Source organism: Otolemur garnettii, unplaced genomic scaffold (assembly GCF_000181295.1).
Source record: "Otolemur garnettii isolate 467f Iridium unplaced genomic scaffold, OtoGar3 scaffold00269, whole genome shotgun sequence".
NCBI classification, from domain to species: Eukaryota; Metazoa; Chordata; class Mammalia; order Primates; family Galagidae; genus Otolemur; species Otolemur garnettii.
In genome coordinates, this window is record NW_003852664.1 from 145,737 (window position 1) to 162,953 (window position 17,217).

Below are 17,217 nucleotides of genomic sequence, written 5' to 3' on the forward strand. Positions count from 1 at the left end.
CCTTCTACTTATGTTTTCTTCACTGCACAAAGATGACAGGGCAATTATAGAAAACTGGGGTGTCTGAAGTATTCCATAGCTTATGTGGAAGCCCCTTTCAAATTAAACATTATTGCCATTTACAGCACAGCCCTACAGTTCAAGGGAAGATCCCCACATGAAAAAGATATATGCTGAATCATCCCTTAGCTACATTGTTTTAAGGATCATAACTTCCTTTTAATCATCATTATCATAATAACAACAACAAAAACTTTAGGCATAATGCTTACAAGTTTTCATAAAACTGAAAAATGCCAACTAAATATTGGAATTTCACTGGGTTTTCCACCTTCTTTCCTTCTCCACTAAAATCCTTGTCTTGGGCCAAGAGTATCTTGACTGCTTTTAAATGAGGATTGTGATATTAAAAATTCCCTGAAGGGCAAAATGTGAAACCCCCAGGCTGACAGTCAACCTATAATAAGTATGGTCTGAAAATTCAGTAACTGTTGCCTCTGGAGGGTGTTTGGACCAAAGAACTCTGCTTTAAAAGTGGAAAATCACAAGGCCTTTAACTGTGATAACTTATGGTTGCAGCCAAAACATCCTAAGATTCCCTCCTCTAAAGATCCAATATCACATCCACAAAAATGGAAGAAGAAACAAGACCTATAAGCTGGTCTATAGAGAAAATTCTACATCTTCTTCCATTAAGACCATTTGGCTGTATATCATATCCTTCGCCACAAATTCAACTACAGTTCCTCTTGTTCTAGACTGTGTAGACAATCTTGCTTATTACACATCGTAAATATCTTCCCTAAAGTCAAACTGATGAACAAGTTCGAAGGTGCTTATTACAGTTATGGCGCTTTAATTCACAACTGGTGAATCTACAACCAAGATTATACCTGACTACCCTACGTGTTTCTCACCCTTCCTCCCCAGTTTTCTCCATGTGTCATTGGCCTCATTAAGCTATCAATATTTGAATAACAGTAAGTCCCAGGTATTCCTCAGGAGGTTGGGCCAGGGAGTGACAAGAGTTTTAAAAATAACCACAGAGATCATGAATGTGATCTAATTGTTATTTTTCTAATACTGACAATTCAGAGGCAAAAATCTGGGAAGAAGAGGGGGCATAGAATGGATTATGGCTTATAGAATTACTCTTGGAAGAGTTCATACAGAGGGTGTCCCCAAACTGATAGCAGAGATGACCTGTGCTTGGATTAGGAGGCTGTACAGAGTATGGGACTCTCATATACTCCTTTGGCCTCTCTACAACAGCTGGCTCTAAGTAAAAAGACCTTTGAACCTCTCTCAAGCAGCCGCTTGACATCCAAACATAAGGGCACAACAATCGCAATGATTTCCAGTTAATCATGAAACATGTAAAATGTCAGCCTCCAGCCGACAGTTAAGCTCAGCCACTTCGTGAAATGGCCACACGTCTTGCTTACCTTCCACCAGGGAGGTGAGTAACGTGACATTTGCTGCTTTGCGTCTGCCCGCGGGTAAATTCAAACCGATTTTTTCTAGCCTTTCTCGCAAAGATCTCCCCCCGTTTTTCGATTTGGCTCTGAAATTGCAAGAATTAACATTCTGATTAACCTCAAAGTGTTCCTGAAACAAAGTTTAGACTTAGCAATCTAAAGCCCAGTGGAGCTTGAAGAGGTTTTAACTTGAGGTTAGCACATTTTTCCCCTTCCTTTTGGTTATTTGCTGATAGTATGCTGAGGTCTGCTTAATTTCTGCAATACATAGAATTTTTTTTTTACATTGGGTAGTTTTCTTTTTTTAATCTCTTGACAGATAACAATGATACCAAATGGGAATACTTAGAATGTAGGTTGTGGGTTCAGAGAAGGTAGAAGTTGCACAAGTGCTCACACACATATTCCTTCCTTGTTGTGCAGCCAGTGAGGTGAGCAGAAACTGGGCAAGTACAACCTTGTTGAAAAGAAGAAAAGTGCCAGGTGGCTCAGAGCGGCAATGCCACTTGTGGAAACAGGGTCAAGGAAAGGGGTCAAGAACTGCTGTACAACAAAACTATGTTAAAAGTGGAGGAGAGAAGACTGAAATATGAAACTAATGACGGTAATAACAGTAAAACTCACACTTCAGGGAATTTAGTTATGTGATAAGCACTTTATATTGATTATCTCACTTCATCTTATGCAAGTTTTCCACAAGTTTGCTCAATGCTTAAGGGGTAAACTGAAGACTTCCACACTCTGAGGACCAAAAGACTCACTTGAAAATTGAGTCGAATCAGAACAGAGCAAGAGAATTCAAAATGAGAAAGTTCCCTGGTCATACTCTTAATTTCTCCCAAGGTTCTACTGTATGTGCTAAGGTCTGGGCAAAAAGACAACAAAAATCCCAGCTACTGTAACTTCTGCTGTACTACTAATAGAGCCACTTTTAGGAAAGAAGAGGACTGCCAAAATGGGTTCACTTGAAAATTGTCTTGTCGTACAAAGTTACCTTCATTATCACAACACTGCTAAAAGGGTTTAGGTGCTTTGAGGGTAAAGTTAGGACTTCAGATAAAAGCCACTTCTTCCCACATTTCCATGAGGAGTCAGTCTGTGGTTGGAATATTGGGAAGCACCTGAATGGCCCCAAGGAATAACTACTAATATTTGTAAATTGTTATTATTGTTATTATTGCTGGTAGTGTTATTTAAGTAAAGAAGTCACAAATCTAGAAAAGAGTTTATTCAATAGCGGGGCACAGTGCATTAGCTGGTGAAAGACCAACTTTGCTGGTTGCCAACTGCATTGCAAAATATACAATAAAATACAGAAAAAATATCGGAGGAAATTGAAGGTATGAAGGGAACCGCTTCCTGAAACTTCTGTAGTAGGGGTGTGTGTCTGTGTCTTTCTGTGTAGGGTCTGAGTCACACTCTTAGCCTAAAAACCGCCCTGGAGGTGTTCTGGGAGTAGGAAGGTAAAAGGTGCCAGAAGCTGATCCAAAAGAGAAAGGTTCCCAGAACCACATTTGCGGGAGAGCGGGGTTGCGCGTGCGCCGCGCGCCCACTAGGCACAGGTCCGAGGGCGGCTGCGGGTGCGCGCGCGGCCCCGAGCACGTGGCAGCCACGGATCTCCGCACACGGGGCGGCGCGGGAGCTACGCTCAGGCCGCCCGGTTGCTAGGCAACCGCAGGGGACTTGCAGTGGAGTTCCGCGCCGGCCTTCTACCCTCTCCCTCTCTGCCCCAATAAAAACTGGTGGGGGGGTGGGTACCTTCTAAGGACGCCGCCGAGGAGAGACGCATTGAGGCATTCAGGGGGCGAGAGCCGTCTCTGAACTTCTCCCACAGTTACTTTGTACTTTGAAGTTGAACTGAGCAGAGACAGACGGCCGGGGACCGAGCAGAACACCTCGCCGGTGTTGACGGACATGCCTCCCAGGAAGCCATCTTTATTCATCATTAAAGAAGTCACAGATTTAGGAGGAACCGGAACTAGAAAGAGAGAAAAAACTGCCATGAAGGTGACCGGGTTTCGATCCTGTTGACCAGCTGATAGAATGAGTCACTGCGTGAGACCGCAGGACAGACGCCAGTGGAAAGCTGAGCGAGGAAGTGTTTGTTCCAGTGGGGCTGCGGTGCGTTCAGAGCGCTGTCAACAGAACCGTCATCACTATGGAAACTTATTCCATGTCTGTCGACATAGACGTGTCGGTTGCCAGAGCCCTGCTCACTACAAAAATCAAGAAGACATGCAGCCCAGAGCTGCAATTGAGCTGCAGACCCAGGCAAATCCTATTCCTGATATCACATGGGAGCTCTGTGACCTTAGACACATCACTAAACCTCTCTGAATCTGACTCCTCAGATAAAACAGGAATACCAATTGGAAACTCTAACTCCTCCCCAGTTAGACCCAAATGTCTGTATGGTCATCGCCAAAGAGGATCAGGTGGGGAAGGTCCATCAGATGCTCTGCCTAAGAACTGACACAAACTACCAGCAAGATGGGGAGTTGGGCCCAAAATAGCTGTTCTAAAATAGCTGCTGCTCATCTCATAAAAGTGAGCCCCATTCTTTCCGACATAACAACAACAGATTCATTTAGACACGAACCCAAATGCTCATCTCCAGTAAAAACAATTCTGCAGTGACATGAATTTTGTTTACAAATTAAAGCACCGGCTGGTGATTGTTTGGAGCAGTTATGATTTACAACAGGTGCCCTGATCAATCAACCAATCACTCTAATTCATATGAGCATTGGTCTTGCCTTGCCCCAATTGTTTCATTTCACCAAGTAATTGATAACAAACCGCACTCAAGGTATGTTTTATGCAGAAGTTAATAAGAGCTGACAGCTGGTTGCCACTGCTACCCTGGCGCATTCAGCCTCTCCAGCCTGTATTTCTGTTTAATTGTGTTTCAGAGTCATCTGCACATCAGAAAGAGGCTGGGCTCAGTGGAACCAGAAAGCTGAGAATGAGGAATATTTAATCTCCCAATTCCCTCACAATCTTGCTCTTTAGACTTGTACACTGCTTAAACCTCTCTTCTTTCTCAGGCTCTAGAGACCCCTGGATAAGTGACTTGACCTCCTGACTTGTCTTACAAGTTTGCTTCTTCCATTGAGATATGAAGCCCCCAAATATTCACAGCACCAATGTCCAGGGAATTTATTGAAATATACATCTGATATGAAAAACGAGTTTTCCACCCCTTCCTATTTGATAGACTATCTTACCTTACAATGTTGATAAGGGAAATACTACGTTTATGTTCTTTCCACTATCTGGGCCCTAGAACCTCAAATAAAATGCATAACCTCCCCTGTATGGGACAGACTAACCAACACTTAGTATTTCTGTAATAGTTTATTCTCTACTACAGATTTCAGTATGCAAACTTCCATGATTGTTTAGAGACTCCTAAAAGCCAGGTAGGTCCGAAATCTTTTATTTATAATGAATTGCATTTGGCCCTTTACAAACATCTTGTGGAGAAGAGCGTTTCTGATGACTGGATGGAGGACTAAAGCACTTCCTTTTGCCACTTCTTGGTAAGCATTTTAGGATGTCTACGTCTGTCCACAGAGCCCAAGGCTTTGTTCCATGTGGATGTGGATGAATGATGCTAGGCAACAGGGTGGATCTTCTGCACTGTCATGGGATTGCAGTGTTACAGTCTTCTTTCTGGCTCCCCTCATATTCTTATCAGTGAATTTGCTTCCCATTTGAAAGTAAACCAATGAAAAATTGTGTATGAATATTAATCAGATTTGAGGGCAATCTCATGATTGGGGTGGGAACACGCTCCCATTTAATTCTCTTATGCAATATTCACATCTATTTTAACTTATCTTATTCTTTACAATAGTCCTGATTTCCTATTTCAGACTCAGATTGAAGGCACTGTAAATGAATAATTTATGAACCAGACAAGTATTAGAAAAACTTGGAAAAACTTCTTCCCAAAATCTAGGTGGCCCTTTGTAGTTTTAACATGATATGTTCTATAGAAATAAATTAGATAAAAATCTCATCTTTGATATTCAGCAAAATTGTTAGGTTTATTTGTTATATTTTACCAATCACCACCACAGAACCCTCGTAAGCTGAGAGTAGTAAGTTGTAAGTTCAGTTCCTGCTTACTACAATAGATAACTAAGTATCTCCTGAGGATTGGAATTTTACCTGCTTCTCCCAGTCCCAGATACCAAATCTCTTGAAAAGCCAGGCCTTTAGAGACATATTATAACCTGCCCTCTAATTTCACTATTGATAATTGCCCGATTAACCAAATAAGAACTGTTTCCTGTGGGGAGTGTATACTGCTTCCTCCCATGAGCCATACCTTTCTGCATGGACATTATCACCTAAACACCACCCTTCTAGTCAGCTTTTCTCAGCATACTGCTGTGGATGGAAGTTGTTCTGCTTTATTTATGTATCACAATTGTGTTCCTACCCTCTACTATCTTATTCTCAGGTTCTAACTTTCTCTCCTACCCCAGCTTAGTATTGGTTCCCTAGACTAGACCTGGACATTTCTTGTCCCCACTCTCCTTTAGGTCCGTAGCTCTGTTATCATTTGCCTTCCCCTTCCTCTCTCACACCTGCTTAGCTCAGCTGATAAACCCCACATTTTATTCCCTTTGTCTTTTCCCTTCTACTTTCCTCCAGCTTATTGATAAGCCCAGAAAGCAACAGGGCCCAGTTGATTTGTTAGTAATTATGAGCACACTGTTCCTGCTCCTGGAACCCAGAGATGACTGAGATAGGTCTAAAGCAACAGCAGGAAATGGTAAGGAAATGGGGCATAGCAGAACTCAGCACGAAGCTTTCAGTTCTTTATATGTTTACAATTTTCTGTGCATACATTAAAAGTAGGATTTTTTTTCTTCTTCAGTTCTCAGTTGTGTGGCACAACAAATTGATGGATGCAAACACCTATGAAAGTCATTCCTTTCCCTTTGTCCCTGCATTACATTTGGGAGAAGGAAAAAAAGGTTTAAGAACAGATCAATATTTCATCACAGTGACTGGAGTTTTACTTAAGAGAGAGGAAGGAAAATGATTAGAAAAAAATATTATTCACTAGTGGACTAAATATAGAGCTAAAGGGTTAATAGGCTAGCTCTTAATCGCTCCTTTTTAAACTTAAGTGTGAAATCATAGTTTTGACATCTTTGTGTTTCACTGGATCTGCCAGTAAGGAGACAGGGAAGAAATGAACTTATAAATTCCAGGGACAAGTCCCTCTGAAAGGCATTCCTGATATGTAAACTACACAGGGAAACACCATGGCATTGTGTATTGATAAAGAGAGTCCATGAAAGTGAAATACTATGGCTCACCAGCAGAGTACTCTTTACTCACACTTGGATTCCACATATATAGCACCTGTATAAATGTGAGCACCGAAATCATTGGGAAATTATAAAAGAATCCCCACAAAGAAAGCTGGGATATTAAAAACTACAATTAGTATCCTTTAGGGACAGAGTCTCAGAGGCTGGTAAGTGGGGTGGACCTTATCACTTCTCTGGTGTGTGAGATCTTGAGAAAGTCATTTAACTCTTCTCTGTCTCAGTTTCTGCACTTGGGGGGACCTTTAAATTCTGTGAACTCTGATAACTCATTGGGTGGCTGAAATATATCTCAGCTGTTGGAATTCAGGTCACCTCTCAAAATGCTAACCCTTTCCTTTGAGAGGAAACTCATACCTTTCAGAAGCTCTGACAGACGAGACTCTAGTGCTTTTTACCTTGTGGGTCAGAAGGAATGATCCTGACAGAGCTGATTGTAATTGAAATTTGGCAATTTCTTTATTTCCCCTGAAAGAAAATCCACACTAATAAAAGTGTTTATATGGGGAAGGGGCCAGAACTAATGGAAAAAAAGTGAGAACGGAGGTTGAACTGTAACTAACCAAAGAGGATATCCCTAAGACCAGTGAAAACGCCCCGCAGTCATAACATTTGAACCTTGGACTCCAGCCACGCTAGCCTTTCCAAGAAATCCTAGCATATTTTCTCATCTAAGGTGTTAAACAGATTGCATATTGTCCTCTGAATGTACCAAAAACTTTTTCTTAAAGCCTAGGTGATGCTTATTTTAGTAAGGTAATTGAAGGTGGCAGTGATCATTTACATTATCTGGGCATACCCTCTCCCCCACCTCACACCTCACCCAAATTCCTAATCTTAATGGAACCGAGAGTTAAGAATGATTTTTTAATGTCTCGTTGGATTTTTAGACTGTTAATGTACCGAATCCTTCTCATTATTACTTTATTGATTGCTCATTGACCAGCCCCTTTCAAATCGTATTAACCACCCTCTGCCGGTTTAGATTAGGAGAGTTTAAAAAGCACCTTTCATTATTCCTCCCCCCACACACTCCTGCCATGGAGTTGAGACTAGGCAGCTTAATGGGAGCTCTAATGGGGCAGCTAAGAGGAGAGGGGCCACGGTCCCTGCCGATTGCATTAATAGCTCAAAGGGGGCCAATACAGAAAATTAGCCGTAAACGAGCTCTGGAGATCTTCAAATGAAAGAGCCATTTATCACGCTGGCTACCTTCACTCCACTCGTTTGCTCTCTCTACTGGGAACAACTCATTTCCTCTTAACTAAATTACTTCAGAAATGTCAGCTAAGCCCAGATAGCAAACATAACAAGAGAGGGAGCCCATAATCTATGGGGTGATAGCAACATGGGTGAAAAATTAGATGGGTTAAGTTTTAGGAGGGGCTTTGCCATAATTGGAGATAGGGCATGGAGATACAGACATAGATTCTTTATGTCCAAGTCTTCTGGCTCTGTAAACACAGGGGCAGAGACCTCCAAACCCTGACCAGTTGCCAATCCTTTACTACTAATTATAATTTTTTTAAAACTCTGTCTAAAAGCTCATTAGAAAATATTTTAAATAACTGAGTCTCCTGCCAGTTGTTGAAATTTAGGATATTTAGTTTAGAAAACTTTCTCACCTCTTTGACAAAATTAATCTCTTGTAAACATCCCTCATAAGGGACCAGGTGGGCAAAGATGGCAGACTAGAGTGCAGGGAAAGGGCTAATGAGCCAATAACTTTAAGTGGTTCATAGTGAGTTAGAAAAATAAATCAACCACTTATTTCTATTTTGCCTATGGCTCTCTAAAGATAAAAATATCATATTATAATCTTTTATTCATGTAATAAAGAAATAGCTCAAATATTAAATAATGGAATTGACCTAACATTTCATATTCATACCACACCCCCTGAATCAATTAAAGTGAGTAAGTAGGGTGCTACTTACATGTTTTAAGCTATATAACTTTTACAAAAGCATTTGGGGACATAAAGTGTATTCCAATGTTCCCTAAAACAGAACTAGTTACTTCAGTTAATAGTCTCCTTTTCTTATTCCTAGATATATATATATATTTTTTTTTCTTCACATTTCACTGACAAACATATACAAGGTCTGAAACCAAGAATCTACGAATATTTTCAGCTCCATTTTGCTAGGCAAGCTAAGTTCCAAATATTTTTATTGGCCTGACTATTAATAACATTTCTGATTGGTCATCTGTTGGGCATGTCCCACTGCCAGCCCACATGATGTTGCTAGGATACAGAACCCTGAGCTAAGTGGTTCTAGCTTTCCATGAGAAGGGAGTGGAAACTAAAAAAAAAAAAAAAAAAAAAACAGTGGCTAAGCTCCTCCCCCTCCCACTCCAATCAACCAGCAATTAACCAAAAGAGAAGACCCAAGAGAAAATGGTGAAAGTGTGCTGTCAGTCAGCACAGGGGCAAGTCTAACCGCCCAGCCCGGGTATCCTCGCAAACCCCAAAGCTGGCATTGCAAAACCAAAACGATAATTATCTGAAGAAGTAAGGGAGAAATGTTTGGAGCAACACTTAAAATAAATAGTTTTGCCCCAAACCTTACTATTCTTCAGGATATTCATTTCAAAGCCAAACGGCATCATTTCAAGTGCCGTTTTTCCCACCCACCTCTCAAAGCTACTCTTCGTGCCTTTGTAAAAGAAGAAAATTTAGAATCCCTCGCCCAGTTTGGAATGCTTGTTTCACATGCCTCCTACTATTCCAATTTGACTCTGGATGGATGATTTCCCAAAGCATCTTTTCTTTTAATTGTTTCTGTGAATGTCAAGTGGCTCAAGTGAATCATAAATGACTGAAGCTGGGGATTGTTGACACCAAACATAAGGACAAGCTTTCTTCAGCATCAATAAGAAAGGGTTACAGTAGCTAAAATTGTATCTTCAAATACCGGGCCCTTTGATAATTAAAGATTGCACTGTTTACACATTTAAGCTCCTAAATTTGTGGCATGTGAGTGACATTCAGGCCTTTCAGCAGCCACACTAATCTCTAGGCATTCTCTTGGTGACTGTCAGAGAAGAGGAGAAAAAAATTAAGCAGCTGCAATACGCCCGAAATGAGTTATTGTAATTACATTTAATTAGTTTAATTAGTTAATTATTTTGCTTACAGCTGTACAAGAGACTGCAAACATTTGTTAATATCACATGCCCTTTAACAGTATGGGGTGATTCCACAGTCACACTAAATCATGAATGCATATGTAGGAAGATTTAGAAATGTGCATAGGCTGTCTCAGTTCTCAGGATACGCATATTTAGCAACACATTTGGCACAATTAAAAAAAATAATAAAAGAAACAACTCATAAAACACAGAGAACTGGGAATAAAATTACCACCAAAAAATCAAATACAAAAACAAGAGGAGCTGTCGCAGTGACATAGGGTTTAGCTCAGCAAACTCCAGTTATCAATGAAATAATTATAGCACATTTTGGAAGATAGTATTTCCCAGCCAGTTCCAACGTGATGATAGCTCAATTATTTAAGACGTGTCTAGATATGGCTACCAAATATATCCCGAGGAACATGGCTGAATAGTCTCTGTCCTTGTCTCTTTCTCATCCAAATTTCTGTCTGCAGTTTTCTCTCCCCCTTGTCCCATTACCTCCTTCCCGACAGTCCCTTGTACCATAGTCTGAGAGCCATTGTCCTGTGATTGTGAACAAACATTCCTGTTTTATAAAATAACGAATTCCCCCACAGTAAAAACTCATTATAAAGACATTAATGCACAAGAAAACTTTGCTTACTTTTGGGGGGAATAAGCCATACCTTTTTTAATGACAGACTGGTCCAAAAGATTCATGCCGCTGTTATTGGCATCTTCAACTGACTGTGAATATAAAAATATCACTATTCAAATTGACTGGATATTAAAGAATTGCACACATAAATCATGTCATTCCAAACTGGAGTTTCTGTTATTTCCATTTATATTAATTCACAAAGGGAGGTTTTATTATTATCATTATTACCTCTAAATAGACATAGAAATGAAATTCACCCCAATTACAAATTCTTCCAAGGGAAGACGAGGAAGAAGGAAACTGTGAGAGACATTTGGGATGTGATACTGGCTTAGTTACTATTGCAAAACATAGGTATTGCACAGACAGATAAATCTTGATATTATTTGCTCTATGAATTGTGAAAATTTGGCAACAGGCAAAAGATTTTTACCAATATTAGTAAGAGCAATTTCTGCTTTCCTTTCTATCCCAGTGCATCTTAACCCCAGAGCCGTTTTACAAATACATAATAGTTTACATTATGGGATTTTAATTAAAGTCTGAGCAATTTGGAATGGAATGCAAACAGCAACACATAGGAACATGTTTGCAAGCCTCCAGGATCGCACACCCACTGCAGTCCATACATGTCCTTTTGAGCTCTGAGCTTCTTGCTGCACAGTGGCAATCCCTCTGAGGGACCTGCCCCATTCACCCTTCCTCCCAATCCTGCTGATGCTGCCTCTCAGCAAAGAACACACCTGTTAAGAGGACCGTAACTACCCGCACACACACACACACACACACACACACACACACACACACACTGGATCCTCCCAGTCAGCACCAAGGTAATCTGCATGTAATGTTCATCTTCTATGCCAAAGTTTCATCCCAGAGAAGGAAAGTTTCAACCTTGAGCACTGGCAGCACTTCTAAGGGGAAATAGCTGTTGAAACGAGTTTCTTTACTGTCCGGATGCACATGAACAGAGTCCTGGCTGTGCATTCCAGGGTGTCCAAAAGCAGTGGATTCCTCCCACTCTACCCTCCCTGAAAAGAAACGTCAAGTCCTTTTGAAAAGTAGAGCGATTTTCCTTGACCCTTAGAAACACAAATTTGGATCAATTTGACACCCACTCTATAGAGAAGTAAAAAGCAAAGAACTCAAGAGTGAGGTGGTCTTTTCATAGCACCTCCCACTCACTCTTGCTGCATCTTCAGACAGGGTGTGAGTTCATCACAAGAGCTGTCTACACTAAACCAGCAGCACTTTAGAAATGAGATGATCTAATCATACAGGGGGGCATGTTACTTTGTTTCTTTTCATTTTTAAAAGTCACTTTTCTGTCCTCATTTGGAAGGTGACAAAAACTGTTACTCTCCATAGGAATTGTTTTCCTTGTTGCAGCAGGTCATACCCTTCTTAAGAAATAGTAAAAAGCTCTTTAAAAAATACTTCATGTAACTTGTTCATAACTTCTCAGGAAACCCCCCCCATGCACCCGCTCTCGTGCATACACAGGATCCGCGTCTTTCTATACTCATATGTCTACAGTAGCAGTGTGTCCACACAGGACAGAAATATTCACTGGTGCTGTGGGTAGGCAGACCCTCACACCGGCCTGGACGCATAAGCCCCCACACCTCACCCTCATGTTGGTACGTAAATATGTATAAACGCCTCATCAGCGACGTGGGGTAGTTGTGGTAGTTAATGAGAAGGCTCTTGTCTGATTTTCTATCTAATTACGGCCGCCTGCTGGGTTTTTGTACAGGATATTCACGCAGCATGCTGGCGCTTAATCGTCACAGGGAGGATCGTAAAGATTTAATTAGGACTGCATGCGGAAGCGCAGAAAAACAACTCAGACTCGTAATTACTAGACTTCTTTAGTTAAAAGTGATACCAGGGGTTGCTTTAAGACACTCGGGTGTGTTTGAATGTGGGTGTGTGTTTGGGGGGGCTTGATTTAACATCCTTATATGTTTATACTCATGGGTGGTAGAGGTGATGGAAGGTTAGAGAGCAAGGAAGGAAAAAGGAAGGAGCTGTACCTCTGTACCTGACACTAAACAAATCCCAAACTAGGTTGTCATCTCCCTCTCTGTCACTGTTTTTCTTAGTTTTTAACACTTGTAGTCCCCCCCCCCACACACACACACAATGGGTGAAATGTAGCATACCCAGAACCCAAACAGCGATTTGCTAGTTTAATAGCCCCTGTGAGTAAATTGAAATAGAAATTGACAGGGTTTTATAGTTTCATTTAAAAAAAATATTAGAAGCATTTGGTTAATTAGCTCTCCTCCTTCTCTTCTCTCACGGTCTGGGCGGTGGCCTTGCATGTGTGTCTGGGTCATACAACATCTCACCAACCCTCCTAGATCCAAAGGCCGGGCATTGCTTTCAGGGTCTGTCTGGTCCATGGTTGGGGGGACATTTGGAACACACATCCGGCCCTTGATATTGAGCAAGAGACTTCAAGTCCAGTCAACCCATTCCATAGCTTCTGGGAACATTGAAACCCCAAATGGCGTGGGTAACTTTAGCCACCCAGCTCCAGATGCCTAACTTGGAAGTAAATTCTTCCAAATGGAGCAGCCTCTGGATTCTGGGCTCTGGTTCTGGGGACATCGCCCTCTGTCTTTGTTTACCTTCCCTGAGTAACTTGAACTTCACCCTGTCCTCAGGAGGTCTGTCAATACCTTGGAGATGGCGGGAGGCTGTCTCTGCCCCTGTTTCCCTCCAGGACAGATGCAGGGTATATTCCTTGAGACCCCTTCCCTGAGGATCACCCAGAGGAGGTCCCCCATGGGCCTCCCACCTCCTCAGGTGACAAGCTGGGATAAAGCTAGAGCAGGAAGAGAGAGGAGTGTCGGGGAACAAGGAATGTATGCGGGTTCCGGCCAGCTCCTTCTCTTTTTGACTCTCTACCTCTGCAGTCTATATTACCAGCAGCAGTACCTTGGCCAGGGTTGACGCTTTGACTAGAGTATTCCCCCAGATGTACACTGACCTGGCTGTATTTTTCTCATCCTTTATGAAATTCTCCAAACACTCAACACCCCTCATAATTCAGTCTTTAAAAAAAACATCTAAAACTAAAGAAATCTGCTCTCCCTTTTGGGGGGGGCGTGTGGGATGGGGTGGGGAAGGATTTCCGAGTTCTGTCACCTGAGCCACTAGACCTGCAGGACGGTAGTGACAAGGCATTAGCATTACCAACAGCAATGGTGATGATATGATCCACTTTCATTATCCAGCACTTTGAACCGTACTCAGAAAGGTTAATTTAAAAACTTTTTCTCCCCCGAGACACATATTACCCCCCAATGCATTAAAAAACTATTAAATATTTCCTTTCTCATCTGATATTCCAAAATGAGCAGTGTCCTCCAGACAGGAACAGTTAAGCTCGGTTAAATCAACAAAACCATCACTCTTATCACTATGGGTAATTTCAACCACAAAGCAGGTGATTTCATCTTTTTTGGAAATAATAAATAACTGAATTTCTTTTAAAACAATAAACCATCACAGATCTCACACAGGCAGCATCTGATACTGTCACCACATTTTAACTGTTTTAAAATATATTTTTCTTCAGCAAGGTAAAAAGATAAATGAGTCATGTACCCTTTCCTCTTTATCATTTTATTTTTTTCCTTTGCTTCAGAGGTAAGTCTAAAAAGATGTGTAATATATACAACTATGCCAATGAGGCCAAAGTGTCAATTAAATGGCTTTCAACCATATTTATTTTTTCTGGAGACTATTTAAATTCAGATGAAAAAGGAAACCTGTTCAGGATCACCCAGACAGTTTTTAGGAATCATTTCTTTGATGTTTCTTTGTTTAGTTTAACCAACTATTCTCAACCAAATCAGGCTCTATTGTGTAGGCTGCAGATGGGATAGTGGGTGGATAGGGGGAGTGTTTTGAGCCTTTTGTTTTAAAAATAAACACGTGACACCTCTTCTACTGGGATGGTAGCAGCGACAAGAGAAGGGTGTTAATAGGGAGGGCTGGAGAGAGAGGTTGAGAACATTGATCCAGTCATTTAATGGACCGAAAAATGAAAAGAATGTCCATGGACTACCAAACCAAATTGTAGCTTTGGGGATTCTTTCCAACAGAGACTCTTATCTTTTGGATGAGGCCTAGAACTCTTTCTTGAAAAAGGTCTCTGCGGCTTATGGGACATTCCAAGCAAAACTGGCTTAGAGGAACACAGAGCAGGGCTGTCTTCCAATGTGCGCTGTCATGCTTAACGAAATCTTTATAAATCAAAGAGAAATTTCTGAAGTATATACAGAGACCCTTGCCTAGGTTCTAGGGCGACAGGTCTTCCCCAGCCAAGACAGTGGGACAGGCCCACCTTGGGGTGCGCACCTTGGTGAACGGATGGTACTAAGCCTGTTCCACAAAGCACCAGAGAATATGCGGGAGTTGGTAGCTGGGGCAAGACAAAAGTATTAGTCTCATTTCTAATTATCTTAAACTATCAAAACACATGCACTTGTTTCCTCCTTCAGCATTTAATTTATAGTGGCCCTGACTTTTCATAATTAGATCTCTAGAAATCGCCACTTAGAGCTGCACAGACATACACACATAAACAGTTATAAATATGTTCTGTCCAACTAATCCTGTTCTAAAAATCAGAATTACTACTCCCCAAAGAGACAGAGCTGCCCCTCTCCCCCGCCCCCCGCCCTGGGCATTCGTTATTGTCCATCTTGTTATTTTGTTTGTGGTTACCTGGACGTCTTCCATGCCGGGATGGCCGAGGCCGTGCAGCGAGAGGCTGTCACCCATGCCGGCGTCCAGGCCGTGGTGCGCCGAATGCAGCAGCACGTCCGGCCGGCGGACCGAGTGATAGTCCCTCCGGGGGTCAAGGCCTGAGAGCTGGGGCAAGGCTGCCCGAGGCTGAGGCAGGAGAGAGCCGGCTTCCGAACCCACTTCTTGCCGCTGTCGTTGTCCCCAGGGGTGCTGCTGGGGCTGGTGCAGTGGGTTCAGGGAGTAAGGGTCGTTGACGTGGGAGTAGGGGTCCTGGCTCTGGTGGTAGGGGAGCGGCTGGTAGGGGGGCGGGAAGTAGGGCGGCTGGAAGTCGGACGACGGAGTGTGGGACAGCGGCGGAGCGCTCGAGTAAGGTCCTTGGGACACCGAGCCCAGCTGGGAGAGCCGGGAGCTGTGGCTCGGGACGCCATCATGCCGGTCCTGGGAGCGGAGAGAGGAAAAGAGAGAGAGAGAGAAGAGATGGAGCAGAGAGAGAGAGAAAGAGAGAAAGAGATAGTGACAGAGAGGAAGAAAAAAAAAATACAAGCGACAAATGGAGAAGCCGGGCTTCAGTACGCTCTTCCCGGGACAGGGGAATCAGGGGTCTGAAACTCAGACCCCTAAGTTGACTCAGAGGGCCACATGATTTCAGCAATTTCATACTGGAGGCTTTGGCGAGAAAAGGGGGGAAGGGATTACCCACTTAACTAACATTTGAGCCGCCTTTTGGGAGTGGAAAGCAGACGCAAGGGGCGAGGGTAAAGGAACTGTGGTATGGAGGGAGATTCTAAATGACTTAATTAAAAATGTAAGAGCCTTACATATGGTGTTTGCTCCTCTGGGTGTTTTAAACTATTTTTTTTTCCTAACTCTTCTAGAGGTTCAAAGAACAACAAATAAAACTTCATGGTATTTGCTGCAGTGCTTTTCCAAGTAAAAACCAACTTTTGCCTTCACTGGCTGTGCAGCTGGCTGATCCGGAGCTTCCCACACAACCTGATAATTCCGGGAGTTCCCAGGAATCTGCCAGATCTGAGTTCCCAGTTACCCCTCCCTCCCCAGGAGAAATTAAATAACTTCAATAGTGTTTGATTGAAATGGATGTCATTTGAAATCATATCCAAAGTCCATGTTAAATGGACCTGTGGTTCACAGGAGTTATTTCTAATGTTTTTCTGTGCCTAACACTACTATACTCTAGAGAGTGTAAAAATGAAGAACCTTAAGTTGGGACAGGGGAAAAAAAGCCCAGACAACTTATTCTTGGTCCTATCTCGATTGCAAACTAAATGAAAGAAAGGGGAGGGTATGTGTGTTAATTTTCTCCCTTTCCTCTGTGGAAAGGCCATAGTAAAGTCCCTATGGTTCTTTTTACAGAATAATAGTCACCTAAATTTCCAAACTGCAACGGCAAATAAAAAGTTTTTCTGTTTGGCCTCCCCCCTCCCAGCTGACTCGTGGAGCTCAGACTGAGAACACACAATGCAGAGAGAAGCAGCTGCAGCCTCGTCCAATTATGGTGCTAAATTACCAAGCCAAAGGCGCTCAAAGGAAGACAGAGAGAGACGGAGTGTGAGACACACACACACACACACATATACACACAGAGACACAGAGACAGAGAGACAGTGAGAGGAGGGAGCATGCAATTCTGGTAACACGTGAATCCAAACTCACCATGGATGAATAGGTGTGGACTAACATCTGGAAAAAAAAGCCTGGTTACTGCTCAAAATCAGACAATGTTTTTTTAAAAAAATCAAGGAGTCCAGCAGAGAAGCGAGCTGGACACAGGAGCTGAGCTTGAGGTGCTTCCAGGACAAGCCATCAAAAAAAAAAAAAA

General features: G+C 42.3%; 1 protein-coding gene across 3 annotated transcripts in view; it reads right to left on the minus strand.

The window, feature by feature from the left end:
- Positions 1-17,217, minus strand: part of TFAP2B (transcription factor AP-2 beta) — a 28,506-nt gene that overhangs the window by 8,134 nt on the left and 3,155 nt on the right. The window contains exons 1-6 of one of the 3 annotated variants that reach the window (XM_023508740.1): positions 17,052-17,078; positions 15,374-15,815; positions 14,562-14,576; positions 10,636-10,686; positions 3,237-3,456; positions 1,446-1,564 (exon numbers count right to left, since the gene is read on the minus strand). In XM_023508740.1, the coding sequence (XP_023364508.1) occupies positions 1,446-1,564; positions 3,237-3,456; positions 10,636-10,686; positions 14,562-14,576; positions 15,374-15,815; positions 17,052-17,078 (874 nt within the window). Of the gene's footprint in view, positions 1-1,445; positions 1,565-3,236; positions 3,457-10,635; positions 10,697-14,561; positions 14,577-15,356; positions 15,816-17,051; positions 17,079-17,217 lie in introns of those variants that run through there. The other 2 variants (XM_012813504.2, XM_003802976.3) reach the window with 2 other exon arrangements.